General features: G+C 37.8%; 2 protein-coding genes across 18 annotated transcripts in view; one reads left to right on the top strand and one right to left on the bottom strand.

Moving 5' to 3' along the window:
• The window catches only part of LOC134211602 (G protein alpha o subunit), a 249,645-nt gene that overhangs the window by 141,279 nt on the left and 86,122 nt on the right, over nucleotides 1–22,244 (bottom strand). The gene's annotated exons all lie outside the window — the stretch shown is intronic.
• Nucleotides 1–22,244, top strand: part of LOC134211599 (probable cytochrome P450 49a1) — an 83,798-nt gene that overhangs the window by 59,832 nt on the left and 1,722 nt on the right. The window contains exons 6-9 of the mRNA XM_062688614.1: nucleotides 12,747–12,823; nucleotides 12,937–13,132; nucleotides 13,225–13,390; nucleotides 13,823–13,992. Coding sequence (XP_062544598.1) covers nucleotides 12,747–12,823; nucleotides 12,937–13,132; nucleotides 13,225–13,390; nucleotides 13,823–13,992 — 609 coding nt within the window. The remainder of the gene's footprint in view (nucleotides 1–12,746; nucleotides 12,824–12,936; nucleotides 13,133–13,224; nucleotides 13,391–13,822; nucleotides 13,993–22,244) is intronic.

The raw sequence follows: 22,244 nt of genomic DNA on the forward strand, positions 1-22,244 counted from the left end.
TGTATCCAAAATTTTATAAATTTAGGTGCACGGGTACTATTTTAAATCAATTTCGTGAAACTTCAAAATATCGCGTACTGAACACTGAGCTGACTGCCAATCAGTCAGATTTCCAAAAACATTTAAATTTGATTTTACACATTAATTTTTTGGTCCACGTCCACGAGTATGAAAAAATAATGCTTTAGCTCAGAAATAGGCATTCTTTCGAATGAATAAGAAAAATCAACATGTTTTTCAAAATTTAAAATAACCAACTGTACTTGCTACACAAGATACATGTTCATGCGCCGTATCGTGTGGCTGGCCAACTTTATTCAGCTTTTTTCAAGTGGATTTCTTTAAAGGATGAAACCTCCATAAAAAACGGATTGACCTAATTAGAAAGTGGTTTTTGCTTTTTTACCCGGAAGTACTGGTATGGGTATTTTGTGTAGATTTCAGATAAATTTGCTCGTTTTTTTCGCAGATTTTTCTTTTCTTCTAATTACAATCAAATCTTGATTGGTCTTGAGATGGACAGCGATTCCGACCATTGACCAACCCTCTACAGCAGGGCTACCCAACTTACGGCCCGCGGGCCGGATGCGGCCCTTGGCTTCATTTTATGTGGCCTGCGGCGTGTAAGAAAAAATACCTCTTAACCTCCTTTTTATTATTACTTTTTTATTATACCTCATGAGCTCCTTTTTATTATTTATCAATAAATAATAGGTTATTAGTAATTACAAGAATTAAATCTGGGCAAGCACTGGGTCGAATAATGTAGCACGGGTCAGTTTTGCTGTTAATGAGATTTTGGCAATACGGATGAAACTTTTCCAGGTCGGAGAACTTAATAGGGAATACATATCGGCTGTTGTTAACATGGTGTGCTCTAAAGAAAAAGCCTCCTTCAGTAGTATTAGTTTGTCGTAAAGCACGGTGAAGAGTTAGAGCTCTAACAGAAGACTGCTTCTGAATCTATCTGCCCACAATCGATGAAACTACTGAATGTTAAAAACATAGCACTGGTAGCTGTCTTCATAAGGGGAATTGATGATCATCTTCAAATTACAGAGGAATTAGCAGCTTTGATCTTCATGAAGAAAACGACTACCTCAGGTACAGACCTGAGGAAAGCTGTTAAGACCTGTATGAAAGAGTTTGAAGTCTTTTTTGAAAACTTAAGGCCTTAAACTAATGGAGCTCCGGCAATGACGGGCGTTGTGGCACTTGAAAATTAAAGCAATTTGTTCATTTTTTAATCGATTGTTAATCAGCCACAAAAGTAAATTTGTGATATTTCTCAGTAAAAATGTAATTTTTTACCAGAAAAGATCGACGTGCAAAAACGATCAATATTTATGATGTAGCGAAGCTCGTTATTGAAAAAAAAAACTTGTGCAATCCATTCATCCATCCAGCCATCCTCAGTGTGCAAGTTTCAGTGACTCGCGGCCTAAGGCCTTGTAGTCAGTTAGGAAGAGGGAAGGAATATTAGTAGCTGGTTTTTGCTATTTGAAGACCGTGTTTACCTCTGCGTCTCCATAAAAACCACAGGAAGGATTATCAGTTAGTTGGTAGGCATCGTTAGATCTGGATTCACTCTGATAAGCGATACGACCGTGCCATTCTTTATACACTATGATTTTAACTAACCATAATACGGCCGCACAAAGCAGGAACACGATCAAACGCATATCAATTGATTTACTTCTCGATCGCGCAAAGTACAACAATGCACTATGCACGCCCGATGCCATATGCAAATTGTGGAGGATCGCGCTTTGGACGACCGAAGCGACGTGCAGTATTCTGTACTTACTTGCCCTCACTTGGCCGGAGCAAAGCGCAAAACAAGCGTATGATCCACCGAATATCAAATAGATATTTTTTTCTAGCGCCCGCGACGAATAAAACACGCACTGTTCTTACTTACAACACCGTTCACTGATGTGAATAATGTACTTGGAATGTTTTACATGAAAATAATTGACCCCCAATGCAGTAACGTGCTAGAATCTAAATTTCAGAAGGATACATTTTTTCGTCGATATTTTCTCTCTCTAGAAGTACATATCTGTGTAAACAATTGTTTATCATGAATGACAGCAGTAAAAAGTTATTGTTTGCTTGCGAAATTCGATCACCGATTGTGAAATCAATATGCGTCGAGTATTGGGAAGAAGCCAACAATTCCATGTTCTGTTACGTAGAAAGAAAAAGAAAATAAGCACATGAAAAGGTTGTTCAAACGCAATTAAATCGTGTTTAGATTTTTCTATTAAACAATTTTAGCCATTCTGTGAAAAAATGTATTTTACTTTGATTATTTTGAAAATGTATAAAAAATATGTACCGAATATTTTCTGGCCCGCCAGGAAGTGGGCATTCTAAAAAGCAGCCCGTGGCTTGAAAAGGTTGGGCAGGCTACAGAGTTGAATTTTATTGAGCCAACTATGTGTAGAAATTGCCTCCAAACCATCGACAAACTTAGTCCAGAGTTGAAGTTTACTTGATCCGAGTAGATCCGTTGGCGTTTTTAATTAAAAACCAATCTACTCACTACAAATTTGGGTTTTATTGACCCATTAGTTCCTTGAAACCACCAACCAAGCCATACTAGATATGGGTTTTTCTTGATTCGTCCGATAACGATTTGTTAACTAGGTTCGATAGCGATTTTTAACATCGATCAACCAACCCACTTTGGAGTTGGACTTAATTTGACCCAACTTGATCCAGTGATCCAAACTATCACCGAAAGACCCATTTCAGAGTTGTATTTTTCTTAATTCGAATAGATTCAATGGCAATTCCGACCATCAACCAACCCACTACCAATTATGGTTTTCTATGATTCGACCATAGCACCCCAGAGGGGAACTTATCACCAATATCACCAAATTGAGCAAATCTCAGGAGGACTTCTGCAATCCACATGAACTTTCAGGTACTCTTCGGAATATTGAATGATATTTAAAGCATCCTTCAACCACGAAACCATCTAATCTTGCTTATTTAAGGTGAGATTGAAATTATTCTCTAAATGTGAAATTTTCGCATTTTTGTTTTCTTTTATAAGAGAGGGGCGCCCAATGAGAGTTTCGCCAAGGGCGCTGACACGCTGCATGATACGGCTCTGAATGTACTTCATCATCAACAGTTTTGATGCTTATCGAAGAAGTGTTTACGTACAATATGGATGGTGGTTTCGGCAGACTCTACGACCTACCATAATTCCATTACCCATAATGCCATAATCCCGAAGGCCACTACCCCGAACGACATAACCCCGAATGTGTCACTACCCCGAATGCCATTACCCCGAATGGGACACTGTCCCGAATGAGCCAGTACCCTGAATTAGTCATTATTTCAAGTTCAATCTTCATTTCAATGAAAATAATTGTCACTCAATTTTTATTCAGAATCCATATGAATGATTAGTAATTATTTTATGAATTAATAAATGGTAATCCTTTGTCACCTACTTTAAGCGTCTTTTTCGACAAGTCTTCCGTATAAGACTCAACAGTCGGAACGCACATTCTTCGAACTGGAATTGTTTCAATACGATGCAGCAAGATGAATTCTTGTTCCGTAAATCCACTATGTGTTTGAGATTATTAAGATTGGGGGAAGCTTTTACAGCATGTTCGCATGCTAAATGCTAATATTTGGTGGAAACTTAAGTTCTCGTTGACTTGGCTTTAAACTGTTTGCTTTGTCGGAATGTAGCTTCAATAGTGTGTGTGAAGCCGGAGGCATACGTTGTTGCAACAAGAAGAACAAGGCGGCAAGCAGCTTTAAGGACAATGTGAATTTTTAAAGGCGTCACCTCCTCTTTTTATATTTTTATCTTATGTTATAAGGCATTATTCACTTTCTTCCCTTCAACCGGAAAGATGCGATGATTTAAAAAGACATTATATTCTCTGCTCGCCTTATACCGGGTAAACGCGTTCATTTAAAGAAGCCAATGTTACTACTTTTTGCTTTATACTGGGCAGACGCTATCATTTAAAAAAGGCATCATCTCGTCTGCTCGCTTTGTACCGGACAAACTCGTTTAGTTAAAGAAACCATTATTTCTTTCTTACTGCCTTATAGCGGGCAGTCGCGTTCATTTAAAGAAGGCATTATTTCCTTTAATCGCCTTATACCGGGCAAACACATTCATTAAAAGAAGGCATAATCCTTCTTTTTGCCTCAAATCGGGCAGACGCGTTCATTTTAAGAATGCATTATCTCCTCTGTTCGCCTTATACCGGGCAAACGCATTCATTAACCATTTCCATCCCACGAATTTTTTCAAAGATTTCAATTGGAAGGAAGACAGCTAAATATTGCCTTTTGCTGTTGAACAAAATCGATGGAAAATGGAAGTAGCAAAGGAAAGGGTCAATGAAGGCATTATTTCCTCTCCGGCGTCATGCCGGACAGACGTGTTAATTGCAAGAAAGCATCATCTTCTCTCTTACTCAATTTCGAAAACTAGCACTTACCCAGATAATAATGGTGTGGAATGGCAGTTTATTGCACGAAAATGTCAGTTTATTACACAAAAATGTTGTTTAAACAGATTCTTTGTAAGTAACCCTAGAGTTATGTTTTTTAAATTCTTTGCCAATATTTTCATTTTATGGTATTGCACTTTGATCCGGTTGAGACAAGTGCGATATTCTATAGCTTGCAGTAGGGGAAACTGGACACACATGATCCCCACTTTTTGTTTCGTATGTTTCTCGATGTAAAATGCTTAAATTAGTTGAAGGGTGTACGGAATCAAATTGCATCACTTTCAAAAGTCGATAACATTTCGCCTCCTGGGCTGATTTTAACGAAATTTTGTGAAATACGGCTTCGTTATGTGTTATTCACACAACGTGAGTTTCATTACGTTATTTCGAGTAGTTTCGAAAATACAGCCGAAGGAACAGGACGTGTGCAAATAAATCTTGCGCATTCACCTTCATATTCCACATCTTATAAAAAGATGTTAGTAATCTGGTGACCTCAATCACCAGAATTGCGGCCGATCGAAAGATACTGGTCTGGAATGAAAACACGAGCTTCGGAAGCCTCCAAAATTGAGGAACATGAAATGTTGATTTGGCCTTTCGCGTCAACATTTTGTATTGGTTGATAACTCCAACGTTAACATTTTCGATTATCCGACTAATACAAGTAATCTTTCCAAAAAAAAACAGTGAAACAGTTATGAGTAGTCAAAGCTTACATATTGTATTTCAGTCCCTGAAAATTTCATGACAATCGGTTGATAAACTAATTTTTGGCGAATAGTTCAAATTGATGCAATTTGATTCCGTACACCCTTTATTCAAAAACATCATTGGAAGAAATCAATTTCCCATGAAAGTTATCAAAAGATCGATTTTTCCAAAAGATAGAAAATTTTGCATTTTCAAAACTTGCGGGAGGCTTGATCCCCATATGGGGGGAAAATTATCCCTTTTTGAGCTGAACATATTTAGGTTCTTTCAAATTGGTTTATTTTCAAATCCTAACAATTCTTTATAGTCTAACGTAAAAACAATCATGCAAAAATAAGATATTATTGGTATTAAGTAAGGTAAGTAATTTGGTTCTCGAATAGAATAACAGTGACACATTAATGCCTATTTATTAACAAAGTTCGATTCCTAATCATATTGACTTTATTGAAAGACTGTGGCCATGTTACAACCATGATGATTCCAAGAGGATCTCTCTGTGTGGCTGATACAGTTATGGTACCAAATAAATATTAAACATATTTTTGTTTTTTTTTTAATCCTATTATCTTGTTTCTAATTTCAAAAATTAGCCGCACCTCAAAAGCCATGGTCCGTGGTAAATATTCCAGAGTGCCTATTTTGGGACCAACAAAAAAGGTCTGTGGTGTATCGCGGTCGCCAGACTACCAAAACCACATCCGTGTTCATACCAGTACTGTCACACATGATTAAAACATCATCATTTTTTTTGTAGTAGAGTAGAGTGGGGCAAGAGTACGCACTTAGTTTTCAATCGATCATGTGGCCCTTATGAAGCAAGCTTCTGCATATTAAATCAGTGTCGACGATTCATATACTCTTCCTTTATGTTACCCAGTGGAAAAAATATTGAAATTATTGAGATTCGTTTTAGTAGAACCCTTATTGCAAGACAAGTGAAAAACGCACTCTTACCCCACCGGTGGGGTAAAAGTGCGCATCGGGTGGGGTAAGAGTACGCATTTATCCAATCATGTGCTTTAAGTATATATTAACACAAATAAGAGTTAATAACATTTAATTGATGTTTAATTAGCATATATTAGGGAATGTTCAAATATTACGTAACTCTTAAAGGGGGAGGGAGTCCTAAAAATGTGCTCTTTCATACGAAAAACCATTGTTTTTTATATATACCACTTTTATATAAAAACTACAGAGGTAAAAATATATATCAGGTTTCGCGTGGCGTATACAAAGGCATTTTCCTTAAAGAAAGTCCACCAATCACGTAACGTAAAATTTGGCTATTTCATCACCCCTCCCCCCCTATCTTACACTATTTGTATGAATCCTCTAAAAATTATATGGATCGTCACACATCTCACAACCCCTCCCAGCTAAACGTTGCGTAATTTATGAATGTTTCTTTTGATTAAATGAAATTATCATTTAGCTGAAATTGTGTTTACGTACTATGTTTAGGTGTACAACAAGTCCTAATACAATTTCATTATTTCGCTACAGTGCTTTGTTCGCTAAGTCCTTTCTAACACCAAATTACTTCAACTTATCCTAAAAACTTGTGATAATTTCAAATTCTGTCCCTTTTTTCTTAGTTGTGGATCTTTACGCTTTGGAAGAAGTGTTATTTCGGCCAGAGATACGGGTTTGACATCATAACTTGAAGATTCATATGCGTACTCTTGCCCCACCTGTTCCTGCGTACTTTTACCCCACAGTCCCAAAAATTATTCAAGAAATGGTTTTGACTTCTTGGAAAACCAACCGGATTGGTGTTCTGTACCATAAAGTACTCTATACAATAGGTTATCGAAATGGTATAATGTTCACCTGATTGAACGTATATATGGTAATGAAATACTAGTTGCGGAAATCCAATTATTTTTAGCAAAATGACCAAAAAGTCATCAAACTCCATATCTCCATTGTTGTTTATTCAAATCGTTTACAATTACACATGATAATAGTTGGCCAGAATACCTGTCAAACTGATGCAGTGCTGCTAGTTTCTCTTTTTTTATTACTTCAAAAAATCGAAAACGTACTCTTACCCCACGCGCACTCTTGCCCCACTCTACTCTACGTGTATATTAGTACACAAAAGCGATTTCTCTTAAAATACTGACTAAAAGCGGATGAATTAGCCTATTGCTTAAAGTTCTTCTGGAAGACAGGTTATTAAACTTTTTCCCTTTGCCGAAAAAAAGGATTGAGAATGCTATAATAATAAAACCTCTCTAAAACCCGTATACAAAAAGAAACTAACATCAAATGTTACTCAGATTCAATTATCTGTCTAACGGATCTGTTTACACATATCACCGGTATATAAAATGTGATTAGTTTTCGAGAAAACAGGGGGGGGGGTTATGTGTCTCCAAATATCACGTGTGTCCAGTTTCCCCTAGCCATCGAGAAAGTGCAGTGCGGGTGTTATTCATCGCGAGCAGGAGTGCTAAAACTTGTTTTCTCATCGCGAGTATTGCGCATCGTTTTGGTCGTACAAAGCGCGATACTCCTCAGTTTTCATAGGCCACCGAGTGTGTTTTTTGCTCGTCACGAGACAGCAAAAGTAATTAATTAGTGTTTTATCCTATCCCATAGATCGCATCGCTTACCGAAGTGAATCCAGATAAATCGTCCTAGTAACTAAAACGATATCCTATCCCAAGACACTCGTGGAGATGCAGAGGTCCCTAGTAGCAACGAGAGTCGGACTAACAATCCTTCCCTTCCTATATGACCGTAAGCACGTGGCCGACGTCATTATTGACTTAAAATATTTGAGCTTCCGAAACGTGTACATTGATAATGGGTAGCTAATCCCAAGCCCCATTAATTGTGTTCTCTGTACAATTTCGCAAGTTCCAGTCAATCACCGAGTAGCAACTAGGAATTGTGCGGTCATAATGCTCATACTCTTTGCCAATATTTTCATTTTGCGATTCATCGGTATTTGTTTCGAAATGTTTTCGGGGAAATTGTCTTTTGGGTAGTGTCCCATTTGGGGTAAGGTACACCGGGGCAAGTTGAAACGGTTTTTTCAAAGTTGAAATTTGAAGTGCTGTAAAAAAATCACCCTTTGATATATTTTGAATCCGTTTGCGGTGTTTGCTAGTTCGGGCCAAATATTATACATAAAAAATAAACAACCTTAACAAACTTTTTTTTAAATATTTTTTATATTTAAATTATTTTTTTATATGCATCGTTTCAACTTGCCCCGCGAATCGGGGCAAGTTGAAACACTGCGTTATATTCAGACGGAAGCTAATTTTGCCGTATTAATAACAAAATGTATGTACTAAGTGAGATTCAATAAGCACGAGATTGTAAAGGTGACTATAATATTGCCAGGATTCGCATAAGAGTCCTATGTAAGTTGTTGACGATTTTGATTTTCTTTCAGAAATTAGCTTAAAATTGTCTCTAGTTTAAGAAAAACTGATAAAATAGTAGGCTTTGTTCTAGAAATTTGAAAACAAATCCCACTTTTGTTGTCTCATCTTGATATTTACTCGCATAAAAATCAGATTCCAGATTTTGATAGGTACTCTTTTACACAAAAAATAAACTTAAGTATGGTTCATTTAATTGTCCCACAGCAATAAATATGGATAAAGAATATTATGTCATTTTTTTGGAAAGATACAATTTTATTTCAATTTATTAGATTTTTTTTGTATTTCTCCATGTAAAACAAGTTTGATTAATTCAACGGCATATTACTCAAGTCGGCGGAAGTGACATGCTACTCTTATGCCAATAAGGGCAGTGTACAATAAAGTCACAAGCGTATTTTCAGAGACAAAATTCTGGAGAATGCACTACGCTGAAAATTTATCAAATTGATTTTCTCCTACTGGTGATTACTATTCAGGATGCTTCATTATTTGGTTCACTTGTATATTGCGCAGTTGATTAATTCTGTTGTGGCTTCTTCATAAATGCACATTAATTCCAGCCATCATATCTCTCATAAACTCTTCGATTGGAGAAATAGGCAGCTGGGGAAGTGAAAGGTGGAGTTAACGAAATGTTTACATACTCTATGTTTTATTTTCTGAGAGTCAGTGCTCAGAAGATTAAGAATCTCAAAACTGCAGTTTAAACATGACCCCTTTTATTCTAGTGGAGATTGTAGGAAGGTTGCATTCATGACAGAATGGACAAATTAATTAAATTTATGTTCAGAAGTTTGTATGTTTATACAAATTTATGTTTTTCGAATGTATTTACGGACCATGTTGAATTTTGGAAAAAAAAACTTTTAATTGCGAGGGTGACGTTTCGAATCGTTGTTTCAACTTGCCCCGCACCAAGCATTTCTATTTGCCCCGATGAGTTGAACATGCAGAGCAATATCAAACAACCAAAATACAAAAATTAAAACGGGTCTTTCATCGATTTTTCATAATCATTTTGCTTATTCAACATTGAATGATTACCTCCCGTGAAAATTTGATGAAAAAACTCTTCCAAACATCGTTTTTGGACCTGTTTCATTGGCACGTCAAATAGTTGGTTTAGATTTTGCAAAGGGCGAAAAATAAACAATGGCAGGGATTCTATCTGAAAGCTGCAATCTTTCGGGAATGGCAGTCAGAGGATACGTTTAGGCGAGTAGTTTGTTGAAAAAAATTATCAGAACATTCGGTCATTTCCTTTCTGAATTACAGCTTCTGTTTCAACTTACCCCGCATTTCAACTTGCCCCGGTGTACCTTAATGGCTTTCGGGGGTACTGTATCATTCGGGATAGTGGCCTTCGGATTAATGGCATTCGAGGTACTGGCATTCGGGGTAGTGGGGTGAAGCCCGTTACAGCAACATACTATGATATCTCGGTGATTTAGCATTTAGCTTTTGTGATACTGGTTGTAAATTTTGGATCAATATCAAGCTGGTTTTCCTACGGAATGCGGATAATTTTTTTTAAACATTTTTGTTAGTTTTGTGAGATTTAAGAAAACAGGGAGCCCCTAATAAACACATTATGAAATCAGTGTATAACCACTAAACAAGATGCAATTAGCAGTGAAATCATATATTTTTCAAAAACAGGTACAAAACTTACACCCAACGAGTGAATGGTAGATTTTAATACAGTTCTGCTTAAAAACCTTAGCGAAACTGTATAAAATTTTGACATATACAATTTTGAAAGATTTCAATACAACCAGTGCATTAAAATCTGACAATTTGGTGTTATTTTCATACAGCATCTGTATAAAAAGCTTACATTTTTACACAGAACTACCGATTTGACTCAAATTTCGAACATGACTCATATTCCGAACACTCGCTTTTAAATGACCATTTTGGCTTTATTTGTGTAATTCTCTCCATAGGATTTTGAATTCATTTGTAATCAGGAAGTGATGAACTTTGTAAAAAACTTAAAAATCACTCTAATAAAGTATTAAAAAAAATTGTAATCAGAACTGAAAACCGATGAAATGTTTAGTTTTAGGGTGCCAAAACGCCAGTGTTTGGAATATGAGTCATGTTTGGGATTTGAGCCAAAACGGTACTAATTAAATTAAATTTCTATACAACATTTGTATAAGGGAAGATCCATTAATAACGTATAGCAAAATTGGACATTTTCAACTCCCCTGTCACACTTTTTGTATGAATCATTAAAATGTTTGGTATGGATTGTCAAACTTCGGACAACCCCCCTCCGCCCCTATGAGCGTTGCGTAATTTATGGATGCTCCCTAAGACGCTTACGTCAAGATGTTACGAAAAGGGTATATGCTTAGTTCAAAAACAATTTTTGATAGAAGTGCGTGATGCGTATGGAAAATCTTCCGTAACACGGTAGATCACTTTGACGTAGTGTGTTACGTTGTAAGATCTACTAAACAGAGCACAAGCTTAATCCATTTTTCTAGTTAGGGCAATAATGTGTTAAGGATTAAGGATTCATCGTATTTAGTCCCCGCTACCAACAGCCTCATCACGCAAAAAAGCGTTCATGAACACAGTCACGTTTTCTGGAGTCTCAGAAATAAAACATAATTAATGTTACCTTGCACATATAGTATACTGCACCGATCGGTAGGAAAATTTGTATGCAGAGGTTTTTGAAGCCGGGGAAGGTTCTTAAGATGGTTCGAGACCCCTCCCCGCTTTGAAAAGGGGGGCTTCCATACAAATTGAACACCAATTTCTTCATAACTCGAGAATTAATCAAGATATGTTTCTGTGGTGGTTCGAAACCCCTCCCCCTTCTGGAAGGTATGGTACAAATGAAACAGAAATTTCTACATAACTCGAGTACTAATCAGAGAATAAATCAATTTCATGTTCGTCGGATCTGCTAGTATATAATAAAATGCAGACATTTTTAAGAGAATAGCTAGGCTAGAACATCACGGAAATGCAAAAAGTTGATGGATATTGAAGCAATCCAATATGATCGTACGTAATTCGATCCAGAGTGCGGCTCTGCAAAATATGATATAATTACGTTTCGATCCCGAAAACCGCAAGCTCCGATTTGCTAGTAAAACAATATTGTGCCTTGCAATAAAATTAGCAAATAAAGATTAGCAAAAGTTATCCTCGATATAAATAGCACGTGTTATATCGGCATTCACAACCTCCACCACGACGGTCAAATTTTCAAAAATCATCAAAGTATCTTTTTCCTGCAGATTTGTTTCTCCTATTTCGCACTCATTTTTGGTTGCGGTTAAAAATAATCGCACTAGTAGTTTTTTAATTTATTGTATTTTGGTACCGAATGATAAAGTAAATTGAAGAAAAAGAATGAATAGCTAATTCTCCTGTCAAAAGCTCAAAAACCGTCGAATACCATTCAACCGCATCATGATATCATAGCGTATCACTTGAGCGTTCATTCTGGTACTATGAATTATTTATGTCAATTAATAACTGTAGAACACTAAGTTGAACATTACGTTGAAAAGCAGGCCAAGTTTCAATTGGATTGTAGTGCCATTGAAGAAGAAAAAGAACATGCTCAAATGTTTCAAATTCAGATGTTGCAGGTTTTAAAAACCTCAATCTCGGTTATATTACGAAATAGTTCCCTACGTTACAGAGATATTTAAATGCAGCTGATTGACGTCTGATGGCGATAACACGATCACCATGAATGTACGCTTTAGAAAGGCGAGGGCGCGGGTATCCTTTGCTTTATTAGCAAATATGTATAATGTATATGGAATAATATCCATGGTAGAGAACGCATTACTATCACGATATCAAATTTTAAATGTGAACAATACTGGTTATCCAAAGCGGTAACCGATGTACGCCAAGTTAAAAACTGACATTGATTGAATTAAAAACACCTGCCATTTAACAAATTATGTCCCTCCGATGTTGGTCTACTCGCAACCACTATCATTGCACATTCTCACGTATCATATTGTCCACGGCGAGTGAAAATTTTGAACACGTCCCAAACTCGGGTTTAATTAATCGATTGCTGTTCTTCTCTTTTCCCTTTCCGTTTGAAAACTTTCCCTCAACATGCACTCTGCAGAATACACGAAATGCGGGACGAGAACAATGAACTGCCGGGCGATTTTCTCCATGAACTCTACAAGTGGGCGCTTGAGTGTAAATAGCCAAAAAAAAAAAGCAAACCACTGTGATCGAATAAAATCCCAGCTTTGACCAAACGATTTTCTTCCCATTCCATGTGATTGCTGCCCATCGGCCGTACCCCACAGCCATAGGACGTGTTGCGCTGGATACCCGACTTGGCTGTGTTTCGAAAACCGGCAACGAGGAATCGAAGCGAATCATCGACTCAATCAACACCTTTTTCTGGACCGTTGCCGAGGTTGAGCTGCGGATGCCCATCTGGAGGATATATCAGACGAGTGCCTACAAAAAGTACATCGCAGCGCTGGACACTTTCCGGGAGTATGTGACCAACCGCTCGCTCGATAGACGTCTATCTCTGGGCGTGTGGCCGAGATACAATTAAATTCTCCTTTGACCGTATTCTTTTGCAGTCTATGCATGCGGCACATCAACATCGCCATGGAGCGGATGAACAACAGCTCCGAAGTTAAAAGCGAGGAACACATATCCATAGTCGAACGAATCCTGCAAAAGACTAACAACCCTAAAATTGCCGCCGTGCTAGCGTTGGATCTGATAATGGTCGGTGTCGACACGGTATGTATCACCATTCACCATCCGTGAAACGAGCGTAATCTTTTGTTGCGCGACAGCCATTCAGCGGTGCGGCGATCTTCGGTTTGCGTCTTTACTGAATTGATTTAATGATCTGATCAACGACAACTTGCAGTCATTCATTGTGGTGGTTCAAATATGACGTCCACTGATTGTTTAGGGTTTCTCAAGTTCCCATCTGTCGCCCCTTGTTTTCATGTGCAGAAGATATGCACTGTCACAAAATCATAGACTCTCTTGATTTGCGGACGTTATTTTTGAATGATCCCCATACTTGTAACTAGCGTAAATTGTGTTCATGCCTTGCATCAGCAGCTAGCAGATACGCATTTCCCATATATAGTGGCCTCACGCACCGCACTGATATGAACGCGTAAACTTTGTGATGTGCTTTTGTTTCATTCCCATTCCCAGACATCTGTTGCGGCCACCTCGACAATCTATCAGCTGAGTCAGAACCCGGACAAGCAGGAAATTTTATTTAACGAAATCAAACGCAGTCTACCGACGCCGGATACCAAATTCACCACTTCCATGCTGGAATCAATGCCATATCTGCGAGCCTGCATCAAAGAAACGTTAAGGTAATTGCGAGGCACATCATAAAAAATATTGTTTGCTCTTATATTTCTCTATGTTAGTTATTTCCGAAAATTATTTGATATGATGTTTAAATACGAACCTAATATTGGATGGAGCACGTGAAGTATTGAATTTGGGAGCCACAGACCTAAGAAGAGCCTTTTCCTTTTGATCGTTTTTTCTTATTTTGAAATATTTAGTTTTGGATAAACCTGGGGTCTCCAGTAGCATTGCGAGCAAAGGCGTAGGATTGCCAATCCGGAGATGGCAAGTTTGATTCTCGGTCCGGTCTAGGATGTTTTCGGCTGGGAAAAAACACACAAGATACATACTAATGCAATGGCAGGCATAGAAATGCTTTCAATTAACCTTCCTAATGCATTAGAAAAAAGTTACACATTGTGGATTGGGGGTCCATTGGGACCCAAAATTTCATCACGATCTCAAAAACTCAAACTTCAACCGATTTTCGATCTTTAGGCACCAAACGAAATCTGTAGGTTCCTAGAATAAGCCCATGTGGTGATTGGTCCAAACAATCTATAGTCCCCGGGGAACCTGTACCAAAGAGGTACAGTTTGAGCTTCTCAATTTGGCAACTATTGTTCGAGTTTCGTGTTATGAAACATAAAATTGCTTGCTAATATGTGCTATGATGGACCAAGCCTTATTTGGTATTTTGATACGTCATTTCTTGGAAATTTTATCTCTTGAGCGATCATCGGAAAGCCCTCTGGAAGATCCGGAATATCCGTAAAAGTGGCCAATTCCAAAAGAAAGGGTGGTATATTCTAATCGGATGCCGAAACAAGCTTTTTCGCTCATTTCGAATTCTAACAGTTACTTGCTAGAACTAATAAACTTGTTGGTATAGGGATAGAAAATGGAAACGGTATGAAAGCTCATTATATGAAAAGATACAAAGTAAGGGGAATGGAACGGGCCTGCGATTGAACCCACGATCTCCTGCGTATGAGGCAGAAGCGGTAGCCATATGACCACCAAGGCCGGTATTGTATTTGTTTATTGCTAATATTGATTTATTCTTGGAAATTTTATATTTTCCGTGGAGCATTTTGATTTCTTTACGGAAAATTTGCAGTTTGCAATTTTTGCTTTTAAAAGTGCTAGGGGAAACCGCCAAATGTTGAACTGCTAATTTTGTCGCCTATTGTTGAACTCCCATAAGAAATGCACGTGCGTTCAACAATAGGAGAAGAAATTAGCCGTTCAACATTTGTCGAATTACCAAATTTATTTTTGTTTTGTGGAAAATTTTTAATTGTCTATGGAAATTTTGCATTATTTGTGGAAATTTTATATTTATTAATTTATTGCTCATACCCTGATTTCTTCTTTGGCTATTTCCTAATTCTTATGAGAAATTTCTAATTCTCCATAAAAAAATTATTTTACTGCCATTATCATACGAAGTTAAATGTGTTTCCATTGGTTAAAACGGCAATCTTTAACATTTAACATTTAACAAGTATCTACAGCAGCACAGAATGTTCCTTGTAGGGCTTCAGTGGGACCTCATCCTACAATCAATCCTGAAACCGTTTTGAATGTTAGTACAAAACTGAAACGCCCCACTAATCCAGGTCCATATCGAATTCCTTCCTTAATCATCAAAAAGTGTTCTACTCACCTGTCATAAGACGAGTTTCAACAATCCCATTGAATTCCACCACTTAATTGTATCCTGACAGATACGTATTTCGACCTCAACAGTAAGGCCGTCTTCAGTGTCTTGTACTTGACTCGACTTGAAGAAAATGATCGCAGCTTACACTATTTATACTATGCGTAGGTATAATAATTTATCTAGGTACTTATCTTACTACGGTGCTTATTTCTACTTCGCTTGATGTGCTTAATGCTTAGGTATAAACTTGAAGAGCCAGGAGCTACCATTTCCTTGATCTTTATTCAACAACCGCGTTTGTACCTGTCGGTAGATTTCCAAGCTCTCAGCAACATCAAGTTTCCACGGAGAAGAGACATTTCTTAAAATTTTAATGTTTGATGTCGTAATTGAATGATTTTCCTGATATACATGTTCAGCTACCTTAGACCTAAACTCATAATTTAATCCCTTATCAGTTTCCCTCTTAGCCTTACTTACTTCTGCAATATGTTCTTTGAACCTTACATCTAACGATCTTTTTGTTTGACCTACATATACTTTATCACATTGTGAACAATTAATTTGATAAACCCCGGCCTTATTTAACATTTCTACTCTATCCTTTGTGGAGCCCAACAGTGTCTTCAGTTGATTGCTTCTGCTGGAGAATACTAAATCGATGCCGAATTTCCTCAGTCGATGGCGTAGCTGGTGGGTGATGTGTCGATCATAGGGACCGATACCCTCTTCAGCGGTTCATCGATCGGTGTTAGTGTTGTCAGTTCGTTTTTCCGTAGGTTCCTCTGCTTCTTGTTGATGATTGCTTGTATTGTTCTTTCCTTGTATCCATTGATCCTCGCTGTTTCCAAGATGTGTTGTAGCTCCTTCGTTTTTCCTTCTTCGCTCAGGGAATCGTCTGCATCCTGTGGATCATGTGATGAAAAGCTGTCATTTTGTGCTGATACGAATGATTTGATGTGTATGGGATGACTCTCATGGTGTTGGTGGGCTTCCTGTAGATTTCGAAGTCTAATGTTGCATTTGTTCCCTTGATAACCAGTAGATCCAAGAAAGGTAATTTACCTTCCTTTTCCTCCTCGTGGGTGAATTTGATGTCTTTATGCACGTTGTTTATCGCTTCCAAAATCCTGGGTAGATCTTTCCGGTTGATGATGCTGAAAATGTCGTCCACGTATCTCCACCACTTCTCGGGTAGTACTCCTTGTTCCTCTAGGTTGTCCTCCAAATTCGCCATGAATAATTCGCTTTAAAAAACGGTGATAGCGGATTTCCCATAGGTGCACCCTTCGTTTGTTTGTAGAAGCTTCCACGGAATGTGAAGTAGTTCTCATTCATGCATAATCTTGCAAGCTTGAGATACATCTTTACCTTTCCTCGCCATGTTGTATCCGTCCGTTGTCCTAGTAGCCAATCCTCCAAAAGGTTCAGAGCATCCTTCACTGGAACGCTTGGGAACAATGCCGCTACGTCGAATGATACCATGATGTCCTCTTCTCCGATGTTTCCTGATTCCAATATCCTCTTGGTGAACTCCTGGGTGTTTACAACTGATCTGCTGGGGAACGGCTTCGGCATACTCTGGAACTCCTTGACTAACCACTTGGCCAAGTTTTGTGTAGGGGATCCCACTGATGAAACTATTTCTCGCATCTCTGTACCTGGCTTATGTATCTTTGGTAGTCCTTTGATCCTTGGTAACACAGGGTTCGTCATTTTAACGCGGGCTTCTCCGATGATCGTCTTGCATTCCTTTATCGTTTTATCCGTAAGTCGGATTAGTCCGGGTAATGGGTCCACTCTCAAATGCCTGTATGGTCCTCCGTTGATTTTTGTCGTCATCTGTTCATCGTAGTCCTCTTTGTCCATTATCACCACTGCGTTTCCTTTGTCCGCCTTCATGTAGTAAACTGGTTTCTCCTTTAACTCCTTTAAAATCCTCCTCTCGTATTTGTTCGATGTCCCATGATGTCCTGCTTTGATGGCGTCTGCTACGATGTTTCTCACACTATTCTGGTCCCGTTGATCAACATTTCGTGAAATCGCTGTCTCAGTATCCACGATTATCTGCTCTAGATCCGCTTTCTGGGTTGTCGCATACCCTAACCCCTTGTTGAGGTGTGCTAATTGTTCCTCCGTAAACTGCTGTGTCGAACGGTTAACAACGAATCCCTCGATCATTTGTACTGTGGGGTTAGTCGTTCTACCTTCCGTCGCTGATTTCCCTCGTAGAATGGTCAATTTCTTCTTGTGCAGTCTCCTCTTCCTGTCCGCTTCACACTCTTCGGCCCGCTGTACCTTCTTTAGGAATATGTCGAAAGAATCTTGGTTCTCCTTTGCCAGCTTGAGGTGCAGGTTGTAGCACTCCAAGTTCAACCTCTCTAGCTTGGCATAGTGTCCCTTGATTGACAACTTCAACAAATCCGATTCCGCCCTCTTACTAATAGATTTTGGGATGTGAGCTCCCATCTTAATCCTATGGCTGACAGGAGTCAGCCTCTCCTTTTGGCACTTCTTAAGGAAGGCCACGTCCTTAAGAATACCTGCGATCCTCCTCTTCAAATCTATAAAAGTACTACGCTCGTTCCGCTTGGATGCCATTTTGATAAGAAAATTATTTTGAGCTTTTTAGTGGAATGTTTTCACCTGTCATAAAATTTTAAGAAATGTCTCTTCTCCGTGGAAACTTGATGTTGCTGAGAGCTTGGAAATCTACCGACAGGTACAAACGCGGTTGTTGAATAAAGATCAAGGAAATGGTAGCTCCTGGCTCTTCAAGTTTATACCTAAGCATTAAGCACATCAAGCGAAGTAGAAATAAGCACCGTAGTAAGATAAGTACCTAGATAAATTATTATACCTACGCATAGTATAAATAGTGTAAGCTGCGATCATTTTCTTCAAGTCGAGTCAAGTACAAGACACTGAAGACGGCCTTACTGTTGAGGTCGAAATACGTATCTGTCAGGATACAATTAAGTGGTGGAATTCAATGGGATTGTTGAAACTCGTCTTATGACAGGTGAAAACATTCCACTAAAAAGCTCAAAATAATTTTCTTATCAAGTGTTCTACTGTTTTATGTTCACCCTTGGCAGCAATCTTCAATGCATCTCTATGTTCCGGAGTTTTTCCTGATGTTTGGAAGTCATCGTATGTTTTTCCAGTTTTTAAGAAGGGCTCGAAAACTGAAGTTTCGAACTATCGAGGTATAGCCTCTTTATGTGCAATGTCCAAGCTATTTGAGCTCATCGTTCTTGCTTTTATTACGCATAACTGTTCCAACTATATCTCCGAATACCAGCACGGATTCCTGACTAAGAGATCAACTTGCACAAATCTCGTATCTTATACTTCGTTCATCGCTCGCTCGTTACAAAGCCGTCTACAAGTCGACGCAATATATACAGACCTATCAGCTGCTTTTGACAAAATTAATCATCGGATAGCAGTTTTTTTTTTTTTTTTTTTATAAGAGCCCGCCGCTAACCCCCACACCAAAAAGCTCTGTTATGAGCCCCCTGGTAGTGGACTCATCAGAAAAATTAAGACAAAACACAAAACATATAATAAGATGGTGTGTGTAAGTTAGCGATGAAAACAAAATATTCAATTTAATAAATTAATAAACAAGGGATTCCCAGTGGAAATTTGTTCCTTTGAAGGGATCCCAGATTCGCAAAATAAAAAAAAAAAAGTTGGCTAATTTACCTGCTATACATTAACATTAATTTTGTAGAGTGATAATTCATAATTAAATAATGTTATATTATCTGGCTGTTGATACCGTTTAATTTAAAAATACATTGATTTTGGATTTATAGTGATGTTTCAATCTGGTTTTAAAGAAAACTCGATTGTTGAGAGATTTTAATTGTTCTGGAATTTTATTATACACAGAAGGACCATAGAAGGATATTCGAGATTGCCCTAGTTTAGTTATTGCTCTAGATCTTAGTAAATTATTTGCATGTCTGGTGTTATGTTCATGAGTTCGTGGGGGTAAAACAAGGTTGTGATGCATATCCGAATTATGAATTAAATCATATATAAACAAGCATGATTGTAACTCACATAAACCTCTTAATGGAAGTATGTTGTGCGAGAAACCAGTGTACAGTTGAGAAGTTGAGTACAACAATGGTAATGAATACATTATTTTTAAACACCTATTCTGTAAAACTTGAAGTTTTTTAAGTTTTGATTTGCATGAATGGCCCCAGACTATAATAAGGTATTGAAAATGAGTGTGTATGCATCCAAAGTAAAATTTGAGAAGTGCATGACGAGGGACAAATTGCCTTACTCGGTACATAATACCACACAATGAAGAAATTTTTCTTTGAACATTGTCTATATGGTTGCCCCAAGAAAGTATTGGGTCAAACGTCAAACCTAGATATTTAAATTGGGTGACTTCTTCGATCACTGTTTGCTCAATAAATGGATTCGAATGTGAGGGATTTTTTCTAGGAGAGGTGAAACAACATATATTTTGTCTTCGACAAATTTAAGGACAACAAATTTGTGTTAAAATAACTCAATAGTATTCTTAAATCATTGTTCATACTAACAATAATAGCCGGAGTGATGTGATTTGGATAGAATATAGAAGTATCGTCCCCAAATAATCTGGGTATTCCTTCCAGGGGCAAGTTACCGAGATCATTTATATAAATTAGAAACAAGAGAGGTCCAATATTACTGCCTTGAGGCACACCAATGTTGCAAGTACATAATGAACTTCGTGTTTCTTCTATGGCCACATATTGTTGTCTATCAGATAGATAACTGCGGATAATGTTGTTTGCTACCCCACGAATTCCATATAGTTCCAACTTTTGCAGAAGTATGCCATGATTCAACGTGTCAAAGGCTTTTTTGAGGTCAATAAATAAGCCACCAACCGTACATTTACTTTCAATTTTTCCGACCAGAAAATCAACGAGTTCAACTATCGCTGTTGTTGTACTGCACCCCTTTCTAAACCCGTATTGATATTTATAAAAAATATTATGTTTATTTATAAAGCTAACTAATCTGTTTACTAACAGTTTTTCAAAAACCTTACTAAAAACGGATAGGGTAGAAATTGGCCTGAAATTAGTAGGATCGGATGAATCTCCCGATTTGAATACAGGTGTCACTTTTGCTACTTTAAGACACTGTGGATAAATTCCTTGTACCAAAATTTGATTAAAAAGATATGTTAAAATATTCGCAAACTTAATTGCATTATTTTTTATGACTGTGGTAGGAAAATTATCTGGGCCACAACTTTTATTTGCATCCAATTCGTTTATGATTACCATAACTTCAATTTCATTAGCAGGTCTCAGAAAAATGGAATGATTCAATCGATTTATGCAAGCAAAGGGATTTGAGTTACTCTTAGGTATGATATTGGCGAGATTAATTCCAATTTTAGAGAAGAAATTATTAAATGTTTCACATATTTCAGAATTGTTAGATAATCTAAGACCATTGATCTTAAGCTCAAAACGCGTCATAGGCTTAGACCGTCCCATAATCTGGTTTATATTTTTCCACAATTTGCCATTGCAAGTGCAACTCAACAAATTTTTGTAATAGTTAGTTTTACATTGAAATTGCAGTTGCCAAGTTACAACGACTCGGATTTCATGGAACCATATTAGATTGGCTCAACTCATACTTGGTTGGTCGTAAAATGTCTGTCAAGATTGGCAATTATTTTTCACCTTCTTTCGATGTAACGTCAGGCATTCCTCAAGGCAGCCATCTTGGACCGTATATATTTCTAATTTATTTGAACGATGTACATTTCTCTATCGATTGCCTCAAAGTTTCCTATGCAGACGATTTCAAATTATTCCATGTAGTTCATTGTGATTCTGATGCCGTATTCTTGCAGTCGCAGCTGAATCTATTCGCTGAATGGTGTGTCATTAATCGAATGGTTCTGAATGCTTCAAAATGTTCAGTCATCTCTTTTGCTCGTAAACGCTCTATCGTACAATACGACTACAAAATTTCCGGAACTACCTTAAGAAAAGATACAACTGTGAAAGACTTAGGAGTTATGCTTGATTCGAAACTTACATTTAAGGATCATATAGCCTTTATTTCAGCCAAAGCGTCTAGAAACCTAGGTTTTTTGTTCAGAGTCACTAAGCATTTCTCTGATATACACTGCCTTAAAACGCTGTATTGTTCACTTGTTCGATCAACTTTAGAATATGCAGCTGTAGTCTGGGCTCCATACTACCAAAACGGAATTCAACGTATCGAGTCTATTCAACGGAAGTTCGTACGCTTTGCTCTACGCCATTTACCCTGGGTGACCCTCAGAATCTACCAAGATACGAAGATCGCTGCAAGCTAATTGGTCTCGAACCACTATCTTTACGCCGTGATGTTGCCAAAGCATCATTCGTCTCAGATCTGCTACTCTCAAACATTGATTGTTGTGGTCTACTCGGTTTGCTTAATATTGATGTTCGTCTCCGTGATCTCCGTTCTCATAACTTTTTTCGTCTTCCCTTGTCTCGTACAAATTATGGTAAAAATGAGCCCGTCAGCAGTATGTGTAGAGTTTTTAACAAATGTTATAATGTGTTCGATTTT

This window comes from Armigeres subalbatus, chromosome 2 (assembly GCF_024139115.2).
Source record: "Armigeres subalbatus isolate Guangzhou_Male chromosome 2, GZ_Asu_2, whole genome shotgun sequence".
NCBI classification, from domain to species: Eukaryota; Metazoa; Arthropoda; class Insecta; order Diptera; family Culicidae; genus Armigeres; species Armigeres subalbatus.